This window comes from Hippocampus bargibanti, linkage group LG02 (genome assembly GCF_051943395.1).
Source record: "Hippocampus bargibanti isolate YZ-2025 linkage group LG02, ASM5194339v1, whole genome shotgun sequence".
NCBI classification, from domain to species: Eukaryota; Metazoa; Chordata; class Actinopteri; order Syngnathiformes; family Syngnathidae; genus Hippocampus; species Hippocampus bargibanti.
The window spans coordinates 3,960,404-3,982,651 of NC_142735.1; the positions used below are offsets into that span (position 1 = coordinate 3,960,404).

Consider the following 22,248-nt stretch of genomic DNA (forward strand, 5'->3'; position numbering starts at 1 on the left):
GGATTAATACCTGATGTTTCTGGCATGCAAAACTGGATGGAACTGGAATGTGGCCTGTTGACCAACAGGAGGAGCAGCGTGACTTAATGACTCCACGCGTCAAGCACACGTTTTTTCCTCTTAATACAATGGCTCACCCTCCTAACTCGCACACGTGGTTTAAGACTGACTTCACTATTCCGAATTTGTCTGGGCAAAAATGCCCTTCATGTTTCAAGGCCCACGATCAGGGAATAAACATATCCCGAACTTCAGTCTGACCACAATAAATGAATTGAAAGTTGGCTGTAAAACAGGCTGCACATATTTTCATTGACAACTGAGTAAAACAAAGGCTTTATTCGCACCTTCTTGTTTATGCAATGTATTTATGACGGAGGCAAATAGTTGGCAGTGCAATCTTAAAAACACAATTGTACAATTATTAGATTCACCCATTACACCCGTACTGTCCCAATTGTTAGACTACAAAATAATTTGAGATTCTCAATCACTTTCTGTCCTCATAAAATGTCAAATAATCCATGTACAGCATAAAGAAATATGCCCGTTTGTAAATGATACAGAACTGCTCAAATAAGCACAATCAAAATACAGTGATGCCTCGGTTTACGAACGCCTTGGCTAACAAACTTTTTGCCTTACGAACGTTAAATTCATGAGAATGTAATCTTGGCATAAAAACTATTTTTCGGGATACATATGGAGCGCCACAATGAGTAATGTGTCGTTCGCGAACGAGCCCGTTCTCCTAACAAGGAGCCCGTTCTCCTAACAAGGAAATGGCAGCCGACTTTTTCTGTCCTCTATTCCCCGCCCCCAGTCTTCGGTTAAAGCCGCACGTGATTGGTCAAGAATGCAGCAGTGTGGGGAGGGGGTTACAGAAACACAGAGCTGCAAAATTTAAATAGATAGGCAGATGACAGAGATAGAGTGACAAAATGGATAGAAAACAGTGAAATTTGTTTCAACTTTGATATTTCAAAGGCAGAGTGTAGACTGCAAGGTTAAAATATCCCATCAATCAGGCTCCATGAGTGCCAATATGTAACTGGTCAGTTTCGTTTCAGAACTCCACTCACTGATGGGGATTGAGTCATGGGAAAAGCAAAATACAGTCATAGTGCTAATAATATTATAGCTTCTTACTTATTTTTAATTAAACATTGTATACTGTATATACCATACATCATAAATGGTTAATCATAAAAAAATATTGGTGCCTGAATTGTCCTCGAATTCTGAAATGAATTACATCAGAGGATTACCAAATATGTATTGCCATGGGTGTCACCCAAGGCCATTGCTTCCTCTATATGATTATATAGTTTAGAACGGAACCTTGACATTACTGAAGCAGTTTTGAACAATAATTTCAAGACCAAAAATAAATGTAATTTTGGTGTCCACAATCCCCAGCACTGAAACTGTTGGTAAAAACAAGCTATGTCAATGTGCTTATTGAACCCTAGTAGCGGTCATTTTTCCAAAAGTGCAGCTTCGATCATTTCTTCGATTGAGTGCCCTATTTTAGTCAATCCAATGAGCTTCCAGTTACATAAGGCGCAATGTCAAGCCACCATGTGTGAAGGGATTTCATAACGTGTGCTCAAAAGATGTTTGACCATTGCTGTGCAGCCAGATGACGGAGACAAACCAATCCACAGTACGTAGACAGGTCGTCCAAAAAATTGGGCCTTTAAACTGAAACACAGAAACACGGAAATTGCTAGAATGTAGAAGAAAAGATTTGCCACTAAAACATACTTTGCTGTCCGAAGGAGGTAACAGCTACTTGTGAGAAACTGGAGCTTCAGCGCAGTGGAAACCGTTGTCACCATCAGTGCCCTCTGTACAGTCAATTTAACCAAAGCGACATCAATAGTTTACCACCAGGGAAGAGACAGGTAATGGAGAAGTTTTTTAGGCCTGTTCACAGCTCCTCTGAACCGGTAGAGATGAAGCTGCGGAAGCACCACCACCATCTTCATCGTGAAGATCCAGAGACGCACAGGTATGATACTTCTGAAAGCTTAATATTTATGGAGATTTTTTTGGTGGGGGAATAATATAGGAGAAAGTCCTATGGTGTAGGCAAAGCAATGAGGGTCGATTAAAATGATTTTTGTAAATTAGGTAAGAATTGGCCTCTTGAAATGCACATTTTCTCTGTGCGAAATAAGTCCAGGACTTTCACACTGCAATTGGATGAAATATAATGTTTTGATTTAGGAATTGTGCTTGTATCTATGAACAGCAACGATATCAATACTTGGTGTGTGCCTCAACTCTTGATCAAAGTCAGCTAGGATAGCCTGCAAACCCCAATGAGGAGGGATAAGATAAGATAACATTTATTAGTCTCACAATAGAGAAATTTCCAGCAGGAAAGTTCTGAAAGGAAGATGAAAGGTAAAAGAAGAAGTAGAAGAACAAATATAGGAGCTGCTGTCCAGTCAGCCACTCTCAATTGGATGATTAGATGGATGTTGAGTATGTTGAAACTCAGGTTGCAATGTGTTTGGCCCATAGGTTTACACTGTCTGATGATCCAGATAGAAATTCAGAGGAAAACCAAAGGCACCACTACCCGAGGAATGGTGACTACCGCCATGCCAACTCTCAAGGTGACACCCACCATCGCCAACAAATACATCAAACCCGGCACATTGTAGAAGATGAACTATTTGACACCAAGAACAATCCTGTAGCTCTGTCTAGAGCTTCTTCTTCCTCCCTTTCCTCAACCTCCTCTTCTGTCTCCTCGTCATCCTGGTTCACGGAGGCAAGTGCTCATGATCCTATTTCTCTCAGCTACACTGAGCGGCCACAGCATTCCTTGTCCTGCTCCAACATTTCAGATGTACACAGGGCTTTTCGAGAAGATGACAGCAGTGAGCCCATTGTCTTTGCCACCCTTATGCATGGCGGAAATGGGAATGGCGGTCCCGTAGCCAGCAGCACCCAACAGAGAGGGAAGGCTGTTTTTTCGTCTCTCGACCGAAATCATAGCAGAAGTGAGGAGGGCCTCCTGAAGGGAAATAAAAGCCATGAAGGCAGAAAACAATGCAATGCACCATATAGCGAGGCTCTGTACAAGACCTCTAGCTTGAATCGGAGTCTCACTTTCAGTGATGAAGATCTTCTGGTAGGGGATTCTAGGGGGCCAAAGAGAGCAGTGTCATCCAGCCAGCTTCCCAGCAAAGGAATCCTGAAGAACAAGAAGCCTCACGTTGATATACGCAAAGCTAAATCAATGGAGGTGATATCTCCAAGAGTTCCCAAACAATATAATCCCAGTACCAGTGGGCAGAAGGAGAAAGGGACTGCACAATCAGAGATGGAGGAAGCGAGGGCAAATTTTGTGCAGGGAAAGTTGCAATTCTCAGCTTTCCTGGATGAGATAACAAAACAGGTGATAAGTCCGTCATACCTCACTATACTTGGGGTGAACAAAAACAAAGTTACCAACAAAACCTGTGCACCAGTTCAAACACTTGACTCTGTCAAACCTGAACTTCCACCTAAGAAGCACAGGAACAAATCTGGAGAAGAGAGGGAACACTATCCTAAACAACACACCAGGCAGGACAAAAGTACTCATAGCGTCTCACGAAAAGACTCACAGGGCTCCAAGCCGGATAAATTGATTTCATATGCGGCTCGACACCATCAGGGTAGCCCGCCGCCTCATCACTATGCATACTCCTCCAGTCGAAATGTTCGCCGTGAAAAAAGCCATAAAGACAAGAGGCTGTCACCCATTGGCGGTTCCCTGACAGAGGACAGGTATGGCAGATGTGGTTCTCAACTAACCGACGGAACCAGCACCAGCCCTGAGCTGAACCAGCCCAAGCCGCGGCACCACCACCATCAGCAAACCCATTCCTACTATTATAGTACACACTACCAGAACTTTCCTCAACCACAGCCTCAACACATGCACATTGGTGCAAGCCAACGAGGGCCAAACACTTCACCGCCATCCTCAGATCACGGTGCAAGAACGGGCCTCGCATCAGAGTCTTCATCGAGTAAATCAGACTCAACCAGGGCCCGAGGTACATCCTCCACCACGACAAGTCATGGCTTGGAGCAGAGCGGGCAATACCATTCCGAACATGTGGGGAACGCTAAACAATGCAGAGTGAGTTCATTTCAGTTCTTTTGTGAAGTAACATGAGGTTGAAGTTTCATGGCCTGAATAGAACGATAACTAATATCGTTATTCTTTCAAAGTTAAATTTAAAGGACAACCCTAACTGATACCAGAAAAACGTTTTATAGCATCTAAAATACCCGAAACACGCAGGCTGATATTTTTAGTCAAATGCAAAACATCAATAAAAATGACTTAGTGTCCCAAAACTACTTCAAAATGACATCAGAAAGTTTCAGTTTCAGAAGGTCCCGCCCCCTTGTTCGTGACGTCACGCAAGGACGTCTTCCTCGAGAATCAAAACAATGGCTTCAAATTCGGAGAATATGCTTTCTTGTTACTCACCCAGTTATGAATATGATTCAAATAGTTCTGAAGAGGAAAGCATAAATGTTTGCAATCCATTAAAGAAGTCCTTCCGTCTCATTTTGAGGCGTCTGGACTACAATGTAGCGCCCAGAAAATGCAGATGGCGCCCAAGCTCCGTTGGAAATGGGCTGATTTGTCTGCTGGGAATTTGTGTCAAGTAGTATCAAATAGTAGTCTTGGTGCAACACACAACGATTCACCATCACGTTATTTATGTGTTTTCCTTCTAATTTCGCCATGAACATGGATCAACACAGTTTTCAGACCAAACAAAGTACCCAAAATGCATTGTGTGTCACTTTCTCGGTCAGGGACGTTCCAGACGTGACGCCACGTCAGGCATCGTCATCAACTTGAAAACAAGACTTCCTGAATATTCAGCGCGAGTCTTAAAACATAAAATATAGCTATATGCCGTGGAATCTTGGTAAAATACACTCAGTCGAAGTCATTTGAAGTGATTTTACAAATTATGGACACAACTTGTCCGGAGGCATCGGTTGTCCTTTAAATCAGAAAATTAAAAGGATATTTACCAGGTAATCTATTGTAGATAATCAGTTTTTTTGTTTATATGGATATACACTATATATTACATCAGGATTTCATATGTTTCCTTTCTAAAGATTGCATATTGGAAGCCTCAACCATAGTTTAAAGCAATTGTTCTTAAGATTGTTGGAGGCACCAAACCCAATCAGTTCCTATGCACAGTCACTGAGCCTTTAATGAATAATAAAATTGGATCTCTGAGTTGTTCCTACAGTTTTGCCCATGTTAAACCAATCACGCAGATAGGACACTAAGTCCCATCACTGTCCGTGATGCATGAACATAAAAACAACATGACGTACTATTATGAGAGTCACACGTTTTGATAGCCGAGCAAAATAAATCTCCCCCCAGCACTGATTGGACAAGCAATGTAATGTGATCATTTGCAGCCAGTGGATGCCAAGCGGGTGTATCATAACCAAGTGACAAGTTGGATCAGCTGTGTCTTAACCTCCGTGGAAGAGGCTCTGTCGAGTCCCTCAGACTGATTCACGGAACAACTGAGATTTGATCAAACCCAGGTTAAGAACCGGTGATTATAAACAATGATGACATGTTCCTGCATTCTGGATTTTTCATGAGTCATCCTTGTCCGGAAGAAAAATCATACTAAATGATTTCAATGGCTAATTTGAAAACAAAAAGCTTTTAAGTTCATTAATATCTCATACGAAACCGGGAAAGGCCATACACACTGCAAATGGAGTTGCTGGTCTCTCTAGGGCACAGGTGTCAAAGTCAAGGCCCGCGGGTCAAATCCGGCCCGCCACATCATTTCTTTCAGCCCGTGAAAGCAAATCAAACTTGTTAAATTCCACGATGATTGCTAAAATCTGAACCAAAATTTCACATTTTTGGATGTCAACCACAATAAAAGTCATTATTCTTGACTTCAGATTTGAAAACGAGTTATTCATTAATTTGCTGTGTGCTCCATATGTAATATTTGAAGGGATTTAAACATTCTAATGGGATCCCCAAATTCATAACGACCCTCGAGAGGAAACCATAACTACAATGTGGCCCGCAGCAAAAAATGACCTTGACACCCCTGCTCTAGGGGGAGGGCAGCTGAGTCATTCTGAGGGAGGTGTCAAATACCACATGCAGGTGGTGTCATACCGCAGCAATGCAGCAATGCAGCAAAGCACAGTGCAATGAAGGGAACTATTTAAACTGATGTATTCATTCACAATGTAAGTAAAAGGAGTAAGCCAGCTACAAATGACTGTCATTGCAACCAGTACATTTTAGAAATTGGACACTGAGGTGCATATAGAATTATAAGGTAGCAGCTCAGCTATATGTGTTTTAGTTCTGCAGGCTGACTGTAATTTAACAATTAATGATGGTTGTTTTTCCCCCGGTGTGTTTATTGTGTTGGATTGTCTTTCCCAGTTTTTTGAAACATTATGGGCAGAAAATAATCAGAATCAGAATCATCTTTATTGCCAAGTATGTAGAACACACAAGGAATTTGTTTCCGGTAGAACACGCTGCACTAGTATCGTCGTCAAAAAAAACTGCTAAGTGGCAGTATACAGTTCCATTTTGGCTACTGTTGAATAAGTTATGAATAAATAAGAACTTATTTTAAAGGACAACCGACGCCTTCAGACAAGTTGGGTCCATAATTTGTAAAATCACTTCAAATGACTTCTACTGAGCGTATTTTACAAAGATTCCACAGCATATAGCTATATTTTACGTTTTAAGACTTGCGCTGAACATTCAGGAAGTTTTGTTTCCGAGTTGATGACGACGCCTGACGTTACGTCACGTCTGGAACGCCCCTGACCGAGAAAGCGACACACAATGCATTTTGGGTACTTTGTTTGGTCTGAAAATTTTGTGTTGATCCGTGTTGATGGCTTAATTAGAAGGAAAACACATAAATAACGCAATGGTGAATCGTTGTGTGTTACACCAAGACTACTATTTGATACTAGTTGAAACAAATTCCCAGCAGACAAATCAGACCATTTCCAACGGATTTTGGGCACCATCTTGTGCATTTTCTGAAACGCTACGTTGGAGTCCTGACGGCTCGAATTGATGCTGAAGGACTTCTTTAATCGATTGCAAACATTTATGCTTTCCTCTTCAGAACTATTTAAATCATATTCATAACTGGATGAGTAACAAGAAAGCATCTTCTCCGAATCTGAAGCCATTGTTTTGATTCTAGAGCAAGGCAAGATGTCCTGGCGTGATGTCACGAACAAGGGGGCGAGACCTTCTGAAACTGAAACTTTCTGAGGTCATTTTGAAGTAGTTTAGGGACACTTTAACTCATTTTTATTGGTGTTTTGCATTTGACTAAAAATATCAGCCTGCGTGTTTTGGGTATTTTAGATGCTATAAAACGTTTTTCTGATGTCAGTTAGGAAACAAAAAAATGGTGTCGGTTGTCCTTTAAAGACTCCATTACCATGGGCAACTCTGTCACGATCAATGGTAAATTTGTCATGTTCCTTGTTATGATGCAGTGACCCATCCAGGGTGCATACTGACTTGAACACAAAAAGCAGAAGGCTCCCATTGTCGCCGAAACGATGTTATTCCAGAACAATTTTGATCGCTGGAAGGTTTTTATGTTGCGGTACAGATAATGGATGGATGGATGGATGGATGGATGGATGGATGGATGGATGGATGGATGGGTGTTCATTTGTTCAGTTTCTTTGAATCAGCCATGATTGTTACTACGAGGCGACCGAAGTACAGCAAATGATGATGTGTGTTGCCTCATGTCAGTTTTCTTCTTTGTCACATTTCTACAGGGCAGATTGTGTGACACTGAGCAGCTTCAGTAAGTAAAAATCCCTAAACATCACCAACAAAGTCCTCAACTGGCTTTGCTCATACCTTACAGACAGGAAACAATTCATATACATCAACAACTGCTCTTCGTACACTGCCCCGAAGGTGTCCCCCAGGGTTCTGTGTTTGGTCTTCTTCTCTTCGTTCCCGACCTTCAACCCCTCGGCCAAATCATTCGTCATCATGGACACCAGTTTCATTGTTACACTGATGATGTCCAATTCTACATCTCGATCAAATCATTTACCCGAATAATAAACTCCACTCAAACTGTATCTCAGATATTAAATCTTGGATCTCACTCTTAACTGCACTACATCTCAACTGCTAATAGTTAGTCCTCGGTCCCTCACCCAGACTGCCTCCAACTTTAATCCCACTATAGACAACTGCCCCCTGTTCACCACCTCTCATCGTCACAACCTTGACGTCCTTTTTGATAATGGCCTCTCATTGGACCAACATATCACCCAAATCACCAAAACCGCATCCTTCAAAATCATTTCTTGTCTCCGCCCTTCATTTTCTTTCAACGCCGCTCAAACCCTTATCCACCCCTTCACCACCTCCTGCCTTGACTACTACTATAGCATTCTTTACAGTACAACCTCCAAACTCCTCAAGAAACTACATTACACTACACTACACAAAGGACAACCAACGCCTTCGGACAAGTTGTGTCCATAATTTGTAAAATCACTTCAAATGACTTCTACTGAGCGTATTTTACAAAGATTCCACGGCATATGACTATATTTTACATTTTAAGACTCGCACTGAATATTCAGGAAGTCTTGTTTTCGAGTTGATGACGATGCCTGACGTGACGTCACATCTGGAACGCCCCTGACTGAGAAAGCGACACACAATGCATTTTGGGGACTTTGTTTGGTCTGAAAAATTCGTGTTGATGGCGAAATTAGAAGGAAAAAACAAAAATAATGCGATAGTGAATCGTTGTGTGTTGCACCAAGACTACTATTTGATACTAGTTGACACAAATTCCCAGCAGACAAATCAGCCCATTTCCAATGGAGCTTGGGCGCCATCTTGTGCATTTTCTGGGCGCTACATTGGAGTCCAGACGCCTCAAAATGAGACAGAAGGACTTCTTTAATTGATTGCAAACATTTATGCTTTCCTCTTCAGAACTATTTCAATCATATTCATAACTGGATGAGTAACAAGAAAGCATCTTCTGCGGATCTGAAGCCATTGTTTTGATTCTCGGACAAGGCAAGACTTCCTGTCGTGACGTCACGAACAAGGGGGCGGGACATTCTGAAATGGAAACTTTCTGACGTCATTTTGAAGTACTTTTGGGACACTTTAACTCATTTTTATTGGTGTTTTGCATTTGTCTAAAAATATCAGCCTGAGTGTTTTGGGTATTTTAGATGCCATAAAACGTTTTTCTGATGTCAGTTAGGAAACAAAAAAATGGTGTCGGTTGTCCTTTAATATAGTGTTCAGAAATCTGCATCATCATATAAAGAGTCTTGCTGACAATGGCATCTAATGGCAGAGATGCAATCCACCCCTCTTTAGAAATGCATTCCACCTCCCATGCATGCATTCTTTAAAAGAACCGTTCCTAGCAACCAGAAAGCCACAATCACAAAATCAAATTTTGCGGGAAAAAAATAACACACAAAGAAAAAAAAAACTTCCATCTTACTTTTTTTCCCTGTATGTTCAGGGTGCTACAGGAAGAAAATACTGATCTGCAGCAGCACTTGCTACAGACAGTAGTCTGCATTGAAAGTCTGGAATCGGAGCTACAGAGGACCCGGGATGAGCTCAGCAATGTCAAAGATAAATATAAAAGGTTTGTAAAAACAACCCAACAAACGCTTCCAACACGGTGGATGATTATCATTGTCATCACGCTATGTCGGTGTACTTGGTGAAGTGTCCTGTGAGCGCAAACTCTTATGTCACGCTAAATCCCTGTCACATGTGATACAACGTGAGCCTCACCACAGGCAGAGCAGTGCTTTGAGCTAACGCATTGATTCCAAGGGACACGCGTCAAAGAGGCTCGTGTCCCCTGGTGATCAATCAATTTATTATTCTGTGGATAGACAACAGCCTCTATAGATATATCGATCCATGGAACATGGAGAATTATTGCGCAAAAGGCAGTAGTGCATTTACCCGAGTGTATTTTGGTTTGTTTGATCCCTTTTTTTCTTTTTCCCTTAGCCAGTGGTCGGATGAAAGGGCATATAAATATTATGTTTCTGTACTTTCAGTAGGTTTTTCAGGTAATTTAAAAAAAACTTTGGTTTGCCAGTTAGTTTGTACATTTTCAGCATGACATCCCTGACAGACTGGTGAAAAGGACGTTTTGATCCTATCTTTCATCCATGACTGCTTCATACAACAAAAAGGGTGCATAAAAGTGCTTACGATTAGATAACTGTCTGTCTTTTGCCTTGTCTCATATTATTTTTTGGACTTCAAGATGGCGCCGTGAAAGTGGCTGCCTTTACAGCAGCTCCTGTTTTGTTTTTGTACTTACTTTTTCATTTACTCTTGCTTTCATAATTTTGCTGCTGTGAATTGGGAATTTCTCCACTGTAAGATTAATTAAAGTTAATCTAATCTAATCTAATCTAATCATTACAATGTAATTTAATTTAATTTAATTTAATTTAATTTAATTTAATTTAATTTAATTTAATGCATGAGTGTCTATCAGTGTCTCTAATTTGTTACTTTTATGTATGCAAAAGGGTTAAATCGATATCTTGTAAATTTGTTTTTAGACATGTGCGTTTCTCCATAACCCTCATATTATTTTGGAAAAACATTAATTATGTTGTGGGTCATTTTAACCCGTATGTAAAAATCCACACAAAACAGTCAACTAATAGGTGACATCAGCAACAATTGTTTTTGGAAAGAGAGACAATATATTTTCTATCCCATTGTGATATTTTAGAACCGTTTTGAATAAAGAAAAAAAAAGACACAATATCCAGTGCTTTAGTCAACACAAAAATGGAAACGGGTCAAATTGACCCCTTAAACATAATTTGAGGGTTAAATTCAAGTCGACACAGCCCGAGTACCTCAACCATCGGCTCTGCCCTTTGCTAACTCCATGCATCTCTTATTTCACTTGACACTGTTGAGTGATTGTCTTACTGTTGACCCCTGCCCTGGTCTAGTATTTATCACCAAACAACTGCTGCACCTGTCCACCCAGCACATGCTTGACCAACTGCCTGGAGCAAAAGGCGGCATGCTCACAACTGAGCAAACCCTCTTTAGTAATTTCAACATTCTACTTAGATACACTTGAGCTATTGTGAATTGTGACTGACTGTGCGTGTGTGCAAAATGCACAATGGGGTACGTTAAATCAATCTAATCTGTTGATTGTTTATGACATGCAGCCTACTGGAGACACACGATGGAACCAGGCAGGCGGGTGAGCTGCTGGGGGAGCATTTACATATTGCGGTGAGAAAACATGCAAGGCAAGAATAACACAAGGGACCTTTTCTTGCTTTTTGGAAAAACTGCTTTGTCAACCGAATGGCTGCTCCCTTCTGAATGTGTTCGATTTCTTTCGTTGTGTTTATGACGTGGTTCACAGTCGGAAAATCGATCCGGCGAAAGGAAGTACCTTCTCAATCGTGTGTCACAGCTGAGCTCAGAGTTGGAGGACGCTCACAGAACGATTGCTGCGTTGGAGAACATAAATGTGAGCATACTGCCCTTTAGTGGACATGAGGGGAAGATGCACACCACTGTCACAAGGGTTAATAATAAAAATAATACGTAATAATAATACATTTCATTTATAAGCGCCATTCAAAACTCTCAAGGACACTTCTGAAGTTCTGCGGTTACAAATAATTCTAATACTAATACTAATACTAATACTAATACTAATACTAATACTAATACTAATACGACTACTACTACTACTACTACTACTACTACTAATAATAATAATAATGATAGAATGTTAATAATAATAATAATAATAACAATAACAATCGTTTTTTCCTTTCGTCTTTTCCCTTCAATAATAATAATAATAATAATAATAATAATAATAAACTTTTTTCCTTTCAGCTTTTCCCTTTAATAATAATAATAATAATAATAATAATAATAATAATAATAATAATAATAATAATAATAATAATAATAATAATAATAATACATTTCATTTATAAGCGCCTTTCAAAACTCTCAAGGAAACTTCTGAAGTTCTGCGGTTACAAATAATACTAATACTAATACTAATAAAATGAAATGAAAATTTCTCCACTGTGAGACGAATAAAGGCATATCCAATCCAATCCAATCCACTACTAATACTAATACTAACACTACTACTACTACTACTAATAATAATAGAATGTTAATAATAATAATAATAATAATAATAATAATAATAATAATAATAATAACAATAATAATCTTTTGTCCTTTCGTCTTTTCCCTTCAATAATAATAATAATAATAATAATAATAATAATACATTTCATTTATAAGCGCCATTCAAAACTCTCAAGGACACTTCTAAAGTTCTGCGGTCACAATAATAATAATAACAACAACAACAACAATAATAATAATCATAATAATAGTAATAACAATAATATTTTTTCCCTTTCAGCCTTTCCCTTCAATAATAATAATAATAATAATACATTTCATTTATAAGCGCCATTCAAAACTCTCAAGGACACTTCTAAAGTTCTGCAGTCACAATAATAATAACAACAACAACAATAATAATAATCATAATAATAATAATAACAATAATATTTTTTCCCTTTCAGCCTTTCCCTTCAATAATAATAATAATAATAATACATTTCATTTATAAGCGCCTTTCAAAACTCTCAAGGACCCGTCTGAAGTTCTGTGGTTAAAAATAACAACTACTACTACTACTACTAATAATAATAATAATAATAATAATAATAATAATTGGATTTTCCCTTATTAATCTCGCAGTGAATATAATAACAATAATAATAACAATAATAATAATAATAATAATAATAATAATAATAATTATAATTGGATTGGATTTGCCTTTATTAATCTCACAGTGAAGATAATAATGTTAATAACAATAATAATAATAATAATAATAATAATAATAATAATAATAATAATAAATTTCATAAACAAACATAATGCAATACTATTGCAAAAGTCAGATTCATTTGTATAGAAAATGACAATAATGTTTTTTTGTTTATTGCACGCTATTTGTTTGCAGAGACTAGAACACGAATGATTAACATTTTGTCACGAATAAGGGGGCGGGACCTTCTGAAACTCGCCATCCCGAGGTCATTTTGAAGTAGTTCTAGGACACTAACTCATTTTTATTGCTGTTTTGCATTTAACTAAAAATATCAGCCTGCGTGTTTTGGGTATTTTAGATGCTATAAAACATTTTTCTGATGTCAGTTAGGAAACAAAAAAAAAAATGGTGTCGGTTGTCCTTTAAAATAAATACATTAATGTGACATGTCAGCACATATTTGACGTAAAGTACAAATTAGTGAAATTACTGGACTCCTGGAAAGAATGCATGAAATGACATTTCCTCATCTTTGAATATGTGGTTTGAAAACATCTTGACTGCATGTCTTACTTTCAGCTGCCATGCCTAATAAAGGACTTACTGGAGAAGCACTTCAACTCAGCTGAGGCTGTGCAGAAGATTCAATTACCGGCTCCTATTGGCAGTCACTCTGCCATCTCTCCATCTGCCCTCAAGCCACCTCACCCTCCTAAATCGGAAGAAATGGCACACGGCTGGTGGACAGAAACGGAGACTGCTACAGCCTTTGTTCCCTACAAGCAAGAAGTGCCCAAAGCAGGAGGTCAAACCTCCCTCCAAGGCCCACTCGAGTCTAGCAACAGCCCTCCTTTTTCAGTGGAGGATATCAGCACCGCCATCTATGAGAAAATAATAGCCAATTACACTGCTAAACCACAAACTAATCTTCTGCAGCAATCCTTGGGTGAAAAATACACTGACTGTCCTCTTAATCCTCAGCAACTCCATCGTGCTGACCACTTGGGTGAAAAGGGAGAAGTTTTGGTGTCACTTTTGGAGCAGGATGCTACTGATGTGACCGCCATGTCTGCCCAGCAAATTCTAGATGAGTTCATGCAACAAATGCACACCCGTGACGGGGTGGGTGAAGTGAAGAAGCATGAGTTGTAGGCAGCGGGAGTGAAGTAAAGTGACAGAGTCACACAGCAACACGAGTGTTGATGAAAATGAAACAACAGAGATGGCAGTTTGTGTTTACTTGATTCATCTTGAAAATGTCTTATTATATCTTATTATATATTATATATATATTATATTATCTTATAATATACAGATGAGAAGGTTTCTTCAGCCGTCATCTGTACTTCTTTGAAGGTGTTGGATGTTTCGCTTCTTATCCAAGAAGCTTCGTCAGCGAACTAAAATTTGCTGGTAGTTTTAGTATATATATATATATATATATATATATATATATATATATATATATATATATATATATATATATATATATATATATACAGTAAAGTCTCGTTATATCGATATCGGATATATCGATAGTCCTGGTTATATCGATACTATTTCTATGCACGCACTGAGAAAATTACATGCAAACAGGGTCGGATATATCGATAGTCCCGGTTATATCGATATTTTTTCGGACTCCCTTGAATATCGATATAACGAGACTTTACTGTATATATATATATATAATATATATATATATATATATATATATATATACTGTCCAGACGTGGCGGTGCCAGACTCTGCTACGATAGGTCCCTGCTCTTAGGTTGGGGGGAGAAGAGGACTACTCCCTGCAGCTACATTGATTACTTCTATTGTCCTGAATGATTACTTCTATTGTCCTACCCGATTATGGGGTCTACGATTGGCCTGATTGACCCATTTGCTCTGGTATCACCTCATCAGCATAACTAAGCCGATGTGGTCAAAGAAGTCTGCTGTAAGAACGATCCAAATTAAACCTCACCCCACCTTGGCGATTTAGTGAAGGGTTTTGCTGTTTTATGAAAATAGATTCTTTTACTCCCCTTTCAAACCATCTATTTTTTTCTCTTTCGCTAAGATTTTAACCTCACTGTCGTCAAATGTGTGGTTGCTAGCTTTTAGGTGCAAATGTAACGACTCAATGGCGGTACATATGCAAAAACGCAGGCAGGAGCAGAGTGTATTTGACAAGTGGTATTAAATAAAGTTGTCAGGAACAAACTATCAAACAACAAAGTCATCAGAACAAAAAGGTCCAAAGTAACAAACAAAACCATGATTAAAACATGACGAAACAAACCTGACAGGGTGAAACAAACAACGACATAACACTGAATGGTGGTCCCGGGTGTCATTTTAACTGCCACTGATTAAAACGACCCATACATGTGCAGCTGCAGGTAGGGCCCTACAGTGCCACCCATTGGTCGCAAACCGAAACGTGACACCAATCATCACATGGCACAGTGGTATCCGCTTTCACTTCAAGCAACGTTTGACTAAGTCCATAATACAGTATTACTAAAAATGACAAAAACATGGAATATTGTTTAATAATATCTATTGTGTAAATTATGTATAATAAAAATGACAATTAGTATTATTTATACAGTAGTTAAGTGTAGCTATTTCTTGTTATTGTGGCGTATGGAGTCTTGAAAAATGACAGTGAAAGTGAATGAATTGGAAATGTAATATTTATGGCATTTTTTCCCCTTTTTGTCAATTATAATGAGTTGTTAGGGGAAATGGAGAAAATGTTTTTTTGAATAATATAATTTTTTGTGACATTCATTCAAACTGACAGTATGATCTGACTGTAAAGCGATCTGTGCGCTGATTTGGTATCTTAAACATTAGAAGCTTGGCTAAAATGAGCAGAATACCCACCTCTGTAAAATGAAAACAATGTTTGTGTTAGTGTTACAAATAAGGTTCTTAGCTGGTGTAACAAGATAAGTGCGAGGTGTAATATAATAATTGATAAAAAGAAAAAATAATTGTCAACTTGTCAGTCACAACTGTCTCTGATTGGTGGTTTATTGTCAGTGCGTTGTTTGGATCTGTGCAAAGTTTTGCTGTTTTGGCCTTATCTATATTGTTTTGATTGTTTCCGTTAATAGTTTGACTGTGTATGATATTGAATTGAAGGTTCTGTATTTCCTGATTCGTATTCCATGTCAATAAAAGTGTAAGATGTAATTTTTAGAGTCTTATACACTAGTGATGTGTCGTTCGTGAACGAGCCGGTTCTTAGAGCCGGATCTCTGAAGTGAACAAAGAGAGCCGGTTCCTTACAAAGAGCCAGAAATGGTAGACAACTTTTTTTCGTCCTCTATTCCCCGCCCCCAGTCTTCGGTTAAAGCCGCACGTGATTGGTCGATTTCCGCGGTAGAGGAGGGAGGGGAGAATTACAGACACACGCAGCAGTGAGGAGAAGTGGGAGGAGGGATGTTGGGGTAGACAGGTGGACAAATGTTATCACATTATGCTGTTATTATTATTCAATAATTATATTTTTTACTAGTTAGTATGATAGCATTATTAATATGAAAAGCAAATTAGTGACAGCTGATCATCAGACCAGTGTAACCACAGGGAAAGTGAAAGTTAGTGGATGCTCTTTATATAAATCAAGCCATATAAATAAAAATATGTGATATTGTGTCTTTTTTACATGAGTAATTAGTTTTTCACATAATGTTACATGATTTTTGGTAGTTAGTTAATTTAAGCAAAAAAAAACAAACAAACTGAGGAGCCATATATATATATATATATATATATATATATATATATAATATCTCTCTCGGCGGTACATATGCAAAAACGCAGGCAGGAGCAGGGTGTATTTGACAAGTGGTATTAAATAAAGTTGTCAGGAACAAACTATCAAACAACAAAGTCATCAGAACAAAAAGGTCCAAAGTAACAAACAAAACCACGATTAAAACATGACGAAACAAACCTGACAGGGTGAAACAAACAACGACATAACACTGAATGGTGGTCCCGGGTGTCATTTTAACTGCCACTGATTAAAACGACCCATACATGTGCAGCTGCAGGTAGGGCCCTACAGTGCCACCCATTGGTCGCAAACCGAAACGTGACACCAATCATCACACGGCACAGTGGTATCCGCTTTCACTTCAAGCAACTTTTGACTAAGTCCATAATACAGTATTAAAAAAAAAAAAAAAAAAAAATTGTTATTTAGTTTTTTTTTTTGTTCTTTTGACTTCAAGACGGCGCCGCGAGAGTGGCTGCCTTTCCAGCAGCTCATGTATTTTATTTACTACTTTCATTCCTTTGATCACTTTGCTGCTGTGAAATGTAAATTTCTCCACTGTGAGACTAATAAAGGCATATCCAATCCAATCCAATCCAAAACTTTAGTCCCCGTGTCGTTTACACCGTTGCAGCATCTGTGAAGGCACACGTTTCTTATGTTGTCTCACACTAACTGAAGTTGTCATAAATGCTTTGCATAACATTCTAATCCAATTGATCATCCTCCACTATGTTGGCACTCTCAAACACGCACTATCATGCGGTCTGCATGATCATAAAAATCTGCCCGGACCGAGATACATTTGAGGAAGTACATTCACGACTAAATATGCAATTGTCTTGTGTGACATTTCACAACATATGTAGATAATGTTAAAAATAAGTCTATGGCTATCATGCATTGCCAGTTTGTAGCACGATATAATTTTATATTATTTATTATATTTTGGGATACACACTTTTTGCCTTACACACTCTTTCTGGGAACCAATTAAGTTCGTAAGCCAAGGTATCACTGTATAATTAACATCAGTCCATGATTCGGATATCTTTAGGCCAGCAGAGAAGGCTTTGCAGGCCTTGAAAGTCCGCCATGCTAAAGTGACAGAACCCAAGGCGATTTATTTCCAGGTGCCAGAAAGAACCAAAGCCTTCCCTGCACATGACACGCCTCCAATAACCTCCAGTGAGGTTTCTCCAGGTATCTTGAACACCCAGAGCCCGTGACATAAATGTTGAGTGACTAAAGCGGTCTTATGATATCAATTGTCCCTCCCTTTCCAAGTGTCCATCAAAACAAGTTTGCTGATCAGACACTGGCCTGTTTTCCTATTGGCCCCTGGTTCCTAATAGGATCCCAGGGACTGATGGTGACGGGATTAGGGTTCCAACCTCTCCATTTTGCCCAGTCTCTGTTTCCGCCACCCATGGGTTTGGCGATTCAGGGGGGGCACCGCAAATGCACAAACCCACCAAGGCGCCAATTAACGACAAGATCACATCAGGAGGAGGACAAACTTTGATTCCGGTTTGGATTGGTTGCGGGTCGACGTCAGATTGATTTGTGGAAAAGGCGTCATCTCTAGGAAAAGAGGAGTCTTTCTGGAACTATCAAATTAAAAAATAATAATCTTAGATTATACATTAAATATTTTTTTTTAATCAAAGTGAATTCTTGCTTTTGGATTATGGATTTAGATTGACCGTCCTCTATTTATCCTTTCCACCTTGGACAATTTGGATTAGCTCATCCCGCTAATAACTCATCAGCATTGACCACTGGATTACAAAGCAACCTCTGAGGGTTTTCCTTTTTCATGCATCTGGCCACATCTGGATTCAGGGAACATTGTAGAGCTCCATTCTCCTCCTCCACACCCCCCTTACCTTTATTTCCTTTCTCATCTTTTGTGTTTGGAGTCGAGCGGTGCGTGGTGAGGAGCCATGGCGCTGCTGAAGATAAAGTTCACCCAACAGAGGCGAGTGCGTCTGGCCCAGGGTTTGTGGCTCTTGTCGTGGATGGCCATGTTGTGCGGATCCTTCGTCTTTACCTTGGGGGTTTATCTTAAGATAGAGCTACTCCGTCGGGCTGAGGTAAAGCTTGAATGAAACCAAAAAACAAAGACAAATCATAATTCTGAGGAGTTGACAAAGTGCTGATCATCACATCCAAACCACTTAGCTAGTTTATTTATTTCATTGAGTATTAAACGACAACCGACACCTCCAGACAAGTGGTGTCCATAATTTGTAAAATCACGTCAAATGACTTCTACTGAGCGTATTTTACAAAGATTCCACCACATATAGCTATATTTTACGTTTTAAGACTCGCGCTGAATATTCAGGAAGTCTTGTCTTCGAGTTGATGACGATGCCTGACGTGACGTCACGTCTGGAACGCCCCTGACCGAGAAAGTGACACACAATGCATTTTGGGTACTTTGTTTGGTCTGAAAACTTTGTGTTGATGGCGAAATTAGAAGGAAAAAAAACATACATAATGCGATGGTGAATTGTTGTGTGTTGCAAGACTACTATTTGATACTAGGTGACACAAATTCCCAGCAGATAAATAAGCCCATTTCCAACAGAGCTTGGGCGCCATCTTGTGAATTTTCAGGCAACCACATTAGAGTCCAGATGCCTCAAAATGATACGGAAGGACTTCTTTCATTGATTGCAAACATTTATGCTTTCCTCTTCAGAACTATTTGAATCATATTCTTAACTGGATGACTAACAAGAAAGTATCTTCTCCTAATCTCAAGCCATTGTTTTGATTCTAGAGCAAGGCAAGACGTCCTGGCGTGACGTCACGAACAAGGGGGCGAGACCTTGTGAAACTGAAACTTTCTGAGGTCATTTTGAAGTAGTTTTGGGACATTTTCAGTCATTTTTATTGGTGTTTTGAATTTGACTAAAAATATCAGTTTTGGGTTTTAGATGCTATAAAACGTTTTTCTGATGTTTGTTAGGAAACAAAAAAAAATGGCGTCGGTTGTCCTATAAATATATCAAGAGTCCTGTAATATGTGTTGAATTTCAAGTCATTTTCAGGATAAACATTAACAATCTGATAGCCTTACTGCTTATTGTGCATAGTTAACTCATTCACTGCCATTCACAAATTAATTTGGGAATTAAAAATATGACACAGAGCACTATTCCCAAATTTCTTTGTTGTTTGGGTGCCGATAAAGCGCTGGTCATGGCCTCAGGCAATGATTTTTCCTTTCCACAAGGGGGTAGCATTTCTCTTTTTTTCTACGTTAGCTCTTTGTTCCAGCTATAGCCTTTCAAAGCTTCCAAGGACACTTTACAGTCACAGACATGCATAGGTACTATACTGTATTTGTGTATTACATTGTATTTTGGACAGTCGCCCTCATTTCAAGCTCATATAACTCCAGACATATAATTTAGGAATTAACTCTTTTTTTGTGATGAAAGAAGAGAGTCTAACGCTGCATTGAATGTTTATGCAGGCCTAAAAACTCAATATTCTGTGGGTCCTGGAATTCGAGTGACAATGACAAAAACCCTGGCACTGGATTGGACACATTTTTTGCACGTCTGACAGTGAATGAGTTTTTAGTAATTAATTTTGTGAAGGTGGTGACCTTTCAAACTCAATGTGAACTCACTGGTGTCTCTTGGACTGATATTGATTGCCAATATCTACAAGTCGCTGACAGCACAGAACCACCACAGAACATCAATATGAGGCTTCTACATCACCAATCAATAGTAGGAGGAAGACCACCTTTTAGTCGTGAAGGAAAGTGTTATTGATTTGGTCTAGATGGAGAATTAATAATAATATATTTCATTTACAAGCGCCTTGACTGACGCAAAAAAAATAAAAATAAAAATAGGCATGATAACAGTGTTTGAAATAACGTCTGCCCGGAGGCCCGGGGCGTGCAACTTTTACGTCGGGCGTACAACTTTCAAAATGTCTCGGCCTGGGTGGCTGACAACTTCTTTAGAACTTTTTTTTCGAATCAAACGTTTGTTTTATTCAATAAAGTAAAAGCTAAAAGCAAACCCCTACAAGCCACGTGAACTCCTCTTTCTAAGCGGCTTTCAAAACTTTCATGTACACTTTACAGTCACGGTGTAGTCCGAAGCACGAAACAGAGTTCTGACTGGCTGCCGTGCCGAGTATGCAAATTGCCGAACGAACGTTCGTTTGGCAATTTGCAGACAACGCAACGCAAACATTGCATTGTGCACCATGACGACAACTGGAGCAAAATCTTCAACAAGGGATATTTACCACGAATTAAGCAAGGAAGCATTTGTGGTGGGTACTTCCTTAATAAAAAAAATCCTTTATACTTCAAAACAATGTTTTTTTTTTTTTTTTTTGCGATTAGTCCTCTTATTGTGTTTCAAGTTGTGAAAAATGGGGCAGCCAATTTTATGGCCGGACAGGCAAATTTTCAGGTGTCCGCTAACTTTTTGTCATGAGTTTCAGACACTGATAATTACAACACTTGCTCCAAAAATCTGGAGCTATAAGACTATTGATTCACTTTGTGACTCGCAAGTTGCCACAAATCATTCCAATTGCAAATTGTTAAGAAGGGGCTACTCAAAGGACAAGAAAAATAATCAGGCGGAGTTTGTTAAATAAAACTTTCAAACTAGTAAATTCATTTCCAGAGCAAAAGATTGAACTATCTATCCTCATGTTATTTAAAGGACAACCGACACCATTTTTTCGTTTCCTAACTGACATCAGAAAACCGTTTTATAGCATTTAAAATACCCAAAACACGCAGGCTGATATTTTTAGTCAGATGCAAAACACCAATAAAAATGAGTTAAAGTGTCCCAAAACTGCCACAAAATCAGCTGGGAACTGGGAAGATTCAGAAAGTCCCACCCCCTTGTTCGTGATGTCACTATTGGTCACACACTGCCTTGCTCCAGAATCAAAACAATGGCTTCAGAGAGTTCAGATTTGGAGAAGATGCTTTCTTGTTACTCATCCAGTTATGAATATGATTCAAATAGTTCTGAAGAGGAAAGCATAAATGTTTGCAATCGATTAAAGAAGAATTCGAGCCATCTGGACTCCAATGTAGCGCCTAGAAAATGCACAAGATGGCGCACAAGCTCCATTGGAAATGGCTGATTTGTCCGCTGGAAATTTGTGGAAATGTACACAGTCTTTACGCGTGTTAACGCAATTGGCTGCGACACACAACGATTCACCATCGCTTTATTTATGTTTTTTTCCCCTTCTAATTTCGCCATCGACATGGATCAACACGATGTTTTCAGACCAAACAAAGTACCCAAAATGCATTATGTGTCGCTTTCTCGGTCAGGGGCGTTCTAAATGTGATGTCACTTCAGGCATCAACTCAAAAACAAGACTTCCTGAATATTCAGCGTCAGTCTTAAAACGTAAAATATAGCTATAGTAAAATGCGCTCAGTAGAAGTTGTTTGAAGTGATTTTACAAATTATGGACACC

At 39.0% G+C, this 22,248-nt stretch overlaps 2 protein-coding genes and 1 long non-coding RNA gene across 6 annotated transcripts in view; 2 read left to right on the top strand and 1 right to left on the bottom strand.

The window, feature by feature from the left end:
- LOC148901237 (uncharacterized) lies at nucleotides 1–14,401 on the top strand. Of its 2 annotated transcripts, XM_089021213.1 has the most exons (8): nucleotides 1–2,014; nucleotides 2,533–2,627; nucleotides 2,712–4,147; nucleotides 7,867–7,895; nucleotides 9,606–9,734; nucleotides 11,311–11,377; nucleotides 11,514–11,621; nucleotides 13,551–14,401. In XM_089021213.1, exons 1-8 carry the CDS (start codon nucleotides 1,911–1,913, stop codon nucleotides 14,121–14,123), a joined length of 2,541 nt encoding a protein of 846 aa, XP_088877339.1. In that variant the 5' UTR covers nucleotides 1–1,910; the 3' UTR covers nucleotides 14,124–14,401. The 2 variants fall into 2 exon arrangements, with proteins under 2 accessions (XP_088877339.1, XP_088877334.1); XM_089021208.1 differs by having other exon boundaries at nucleotides 2,533–4,147.
- LOC148901238 (uncharacterized) overlaps nucleotides 2,894–22,248 on the bottom strand; it is a 19,621-nt gene continuing 266 nt past the window's right edge. The window contains exons 2-5 of one of the 3 annotated variants that reach the window (XR_016118354.1): nucleotides 18,645–18,857; nucleotides 3,304–3,394; nucleotides 3,103–3,211; nucleotides 2,894–3,031 (exon numbers count right to left, since the gene is read on the bottom strand). This is a non-coding gene — a long non-coding RNA (uncharacterized LOC148901238). The remainder of the gene's footprint in view (nucleotides 3,032–3,102; nucleotides 3,212–3,303; nucleotides 3,395–18,644; nucleotides 18,858–22,248) is intronic. The other 2 variants (XR_016118356.1, XR_016118355.1) reach the window with 2 other exon arrangements.
- rom1b (retinal outer segment membrane protein 1b) overlaps nucleotides 18,702–22,248 on the top strand; it is an 11,296-nt gene continuing 7,749 nt past the window's right edge. Inside the window, exon 1 of the mRNA XM_089021237.1 lies at nucleotides 18,702–18,851. Coding sequence (XP_088877363.1) covers nucleotides 18,702–18,851 — 150 coding nt within the window. The remainder of the gene's footprint in view (nucleotides 18,852–22,248) is intronic.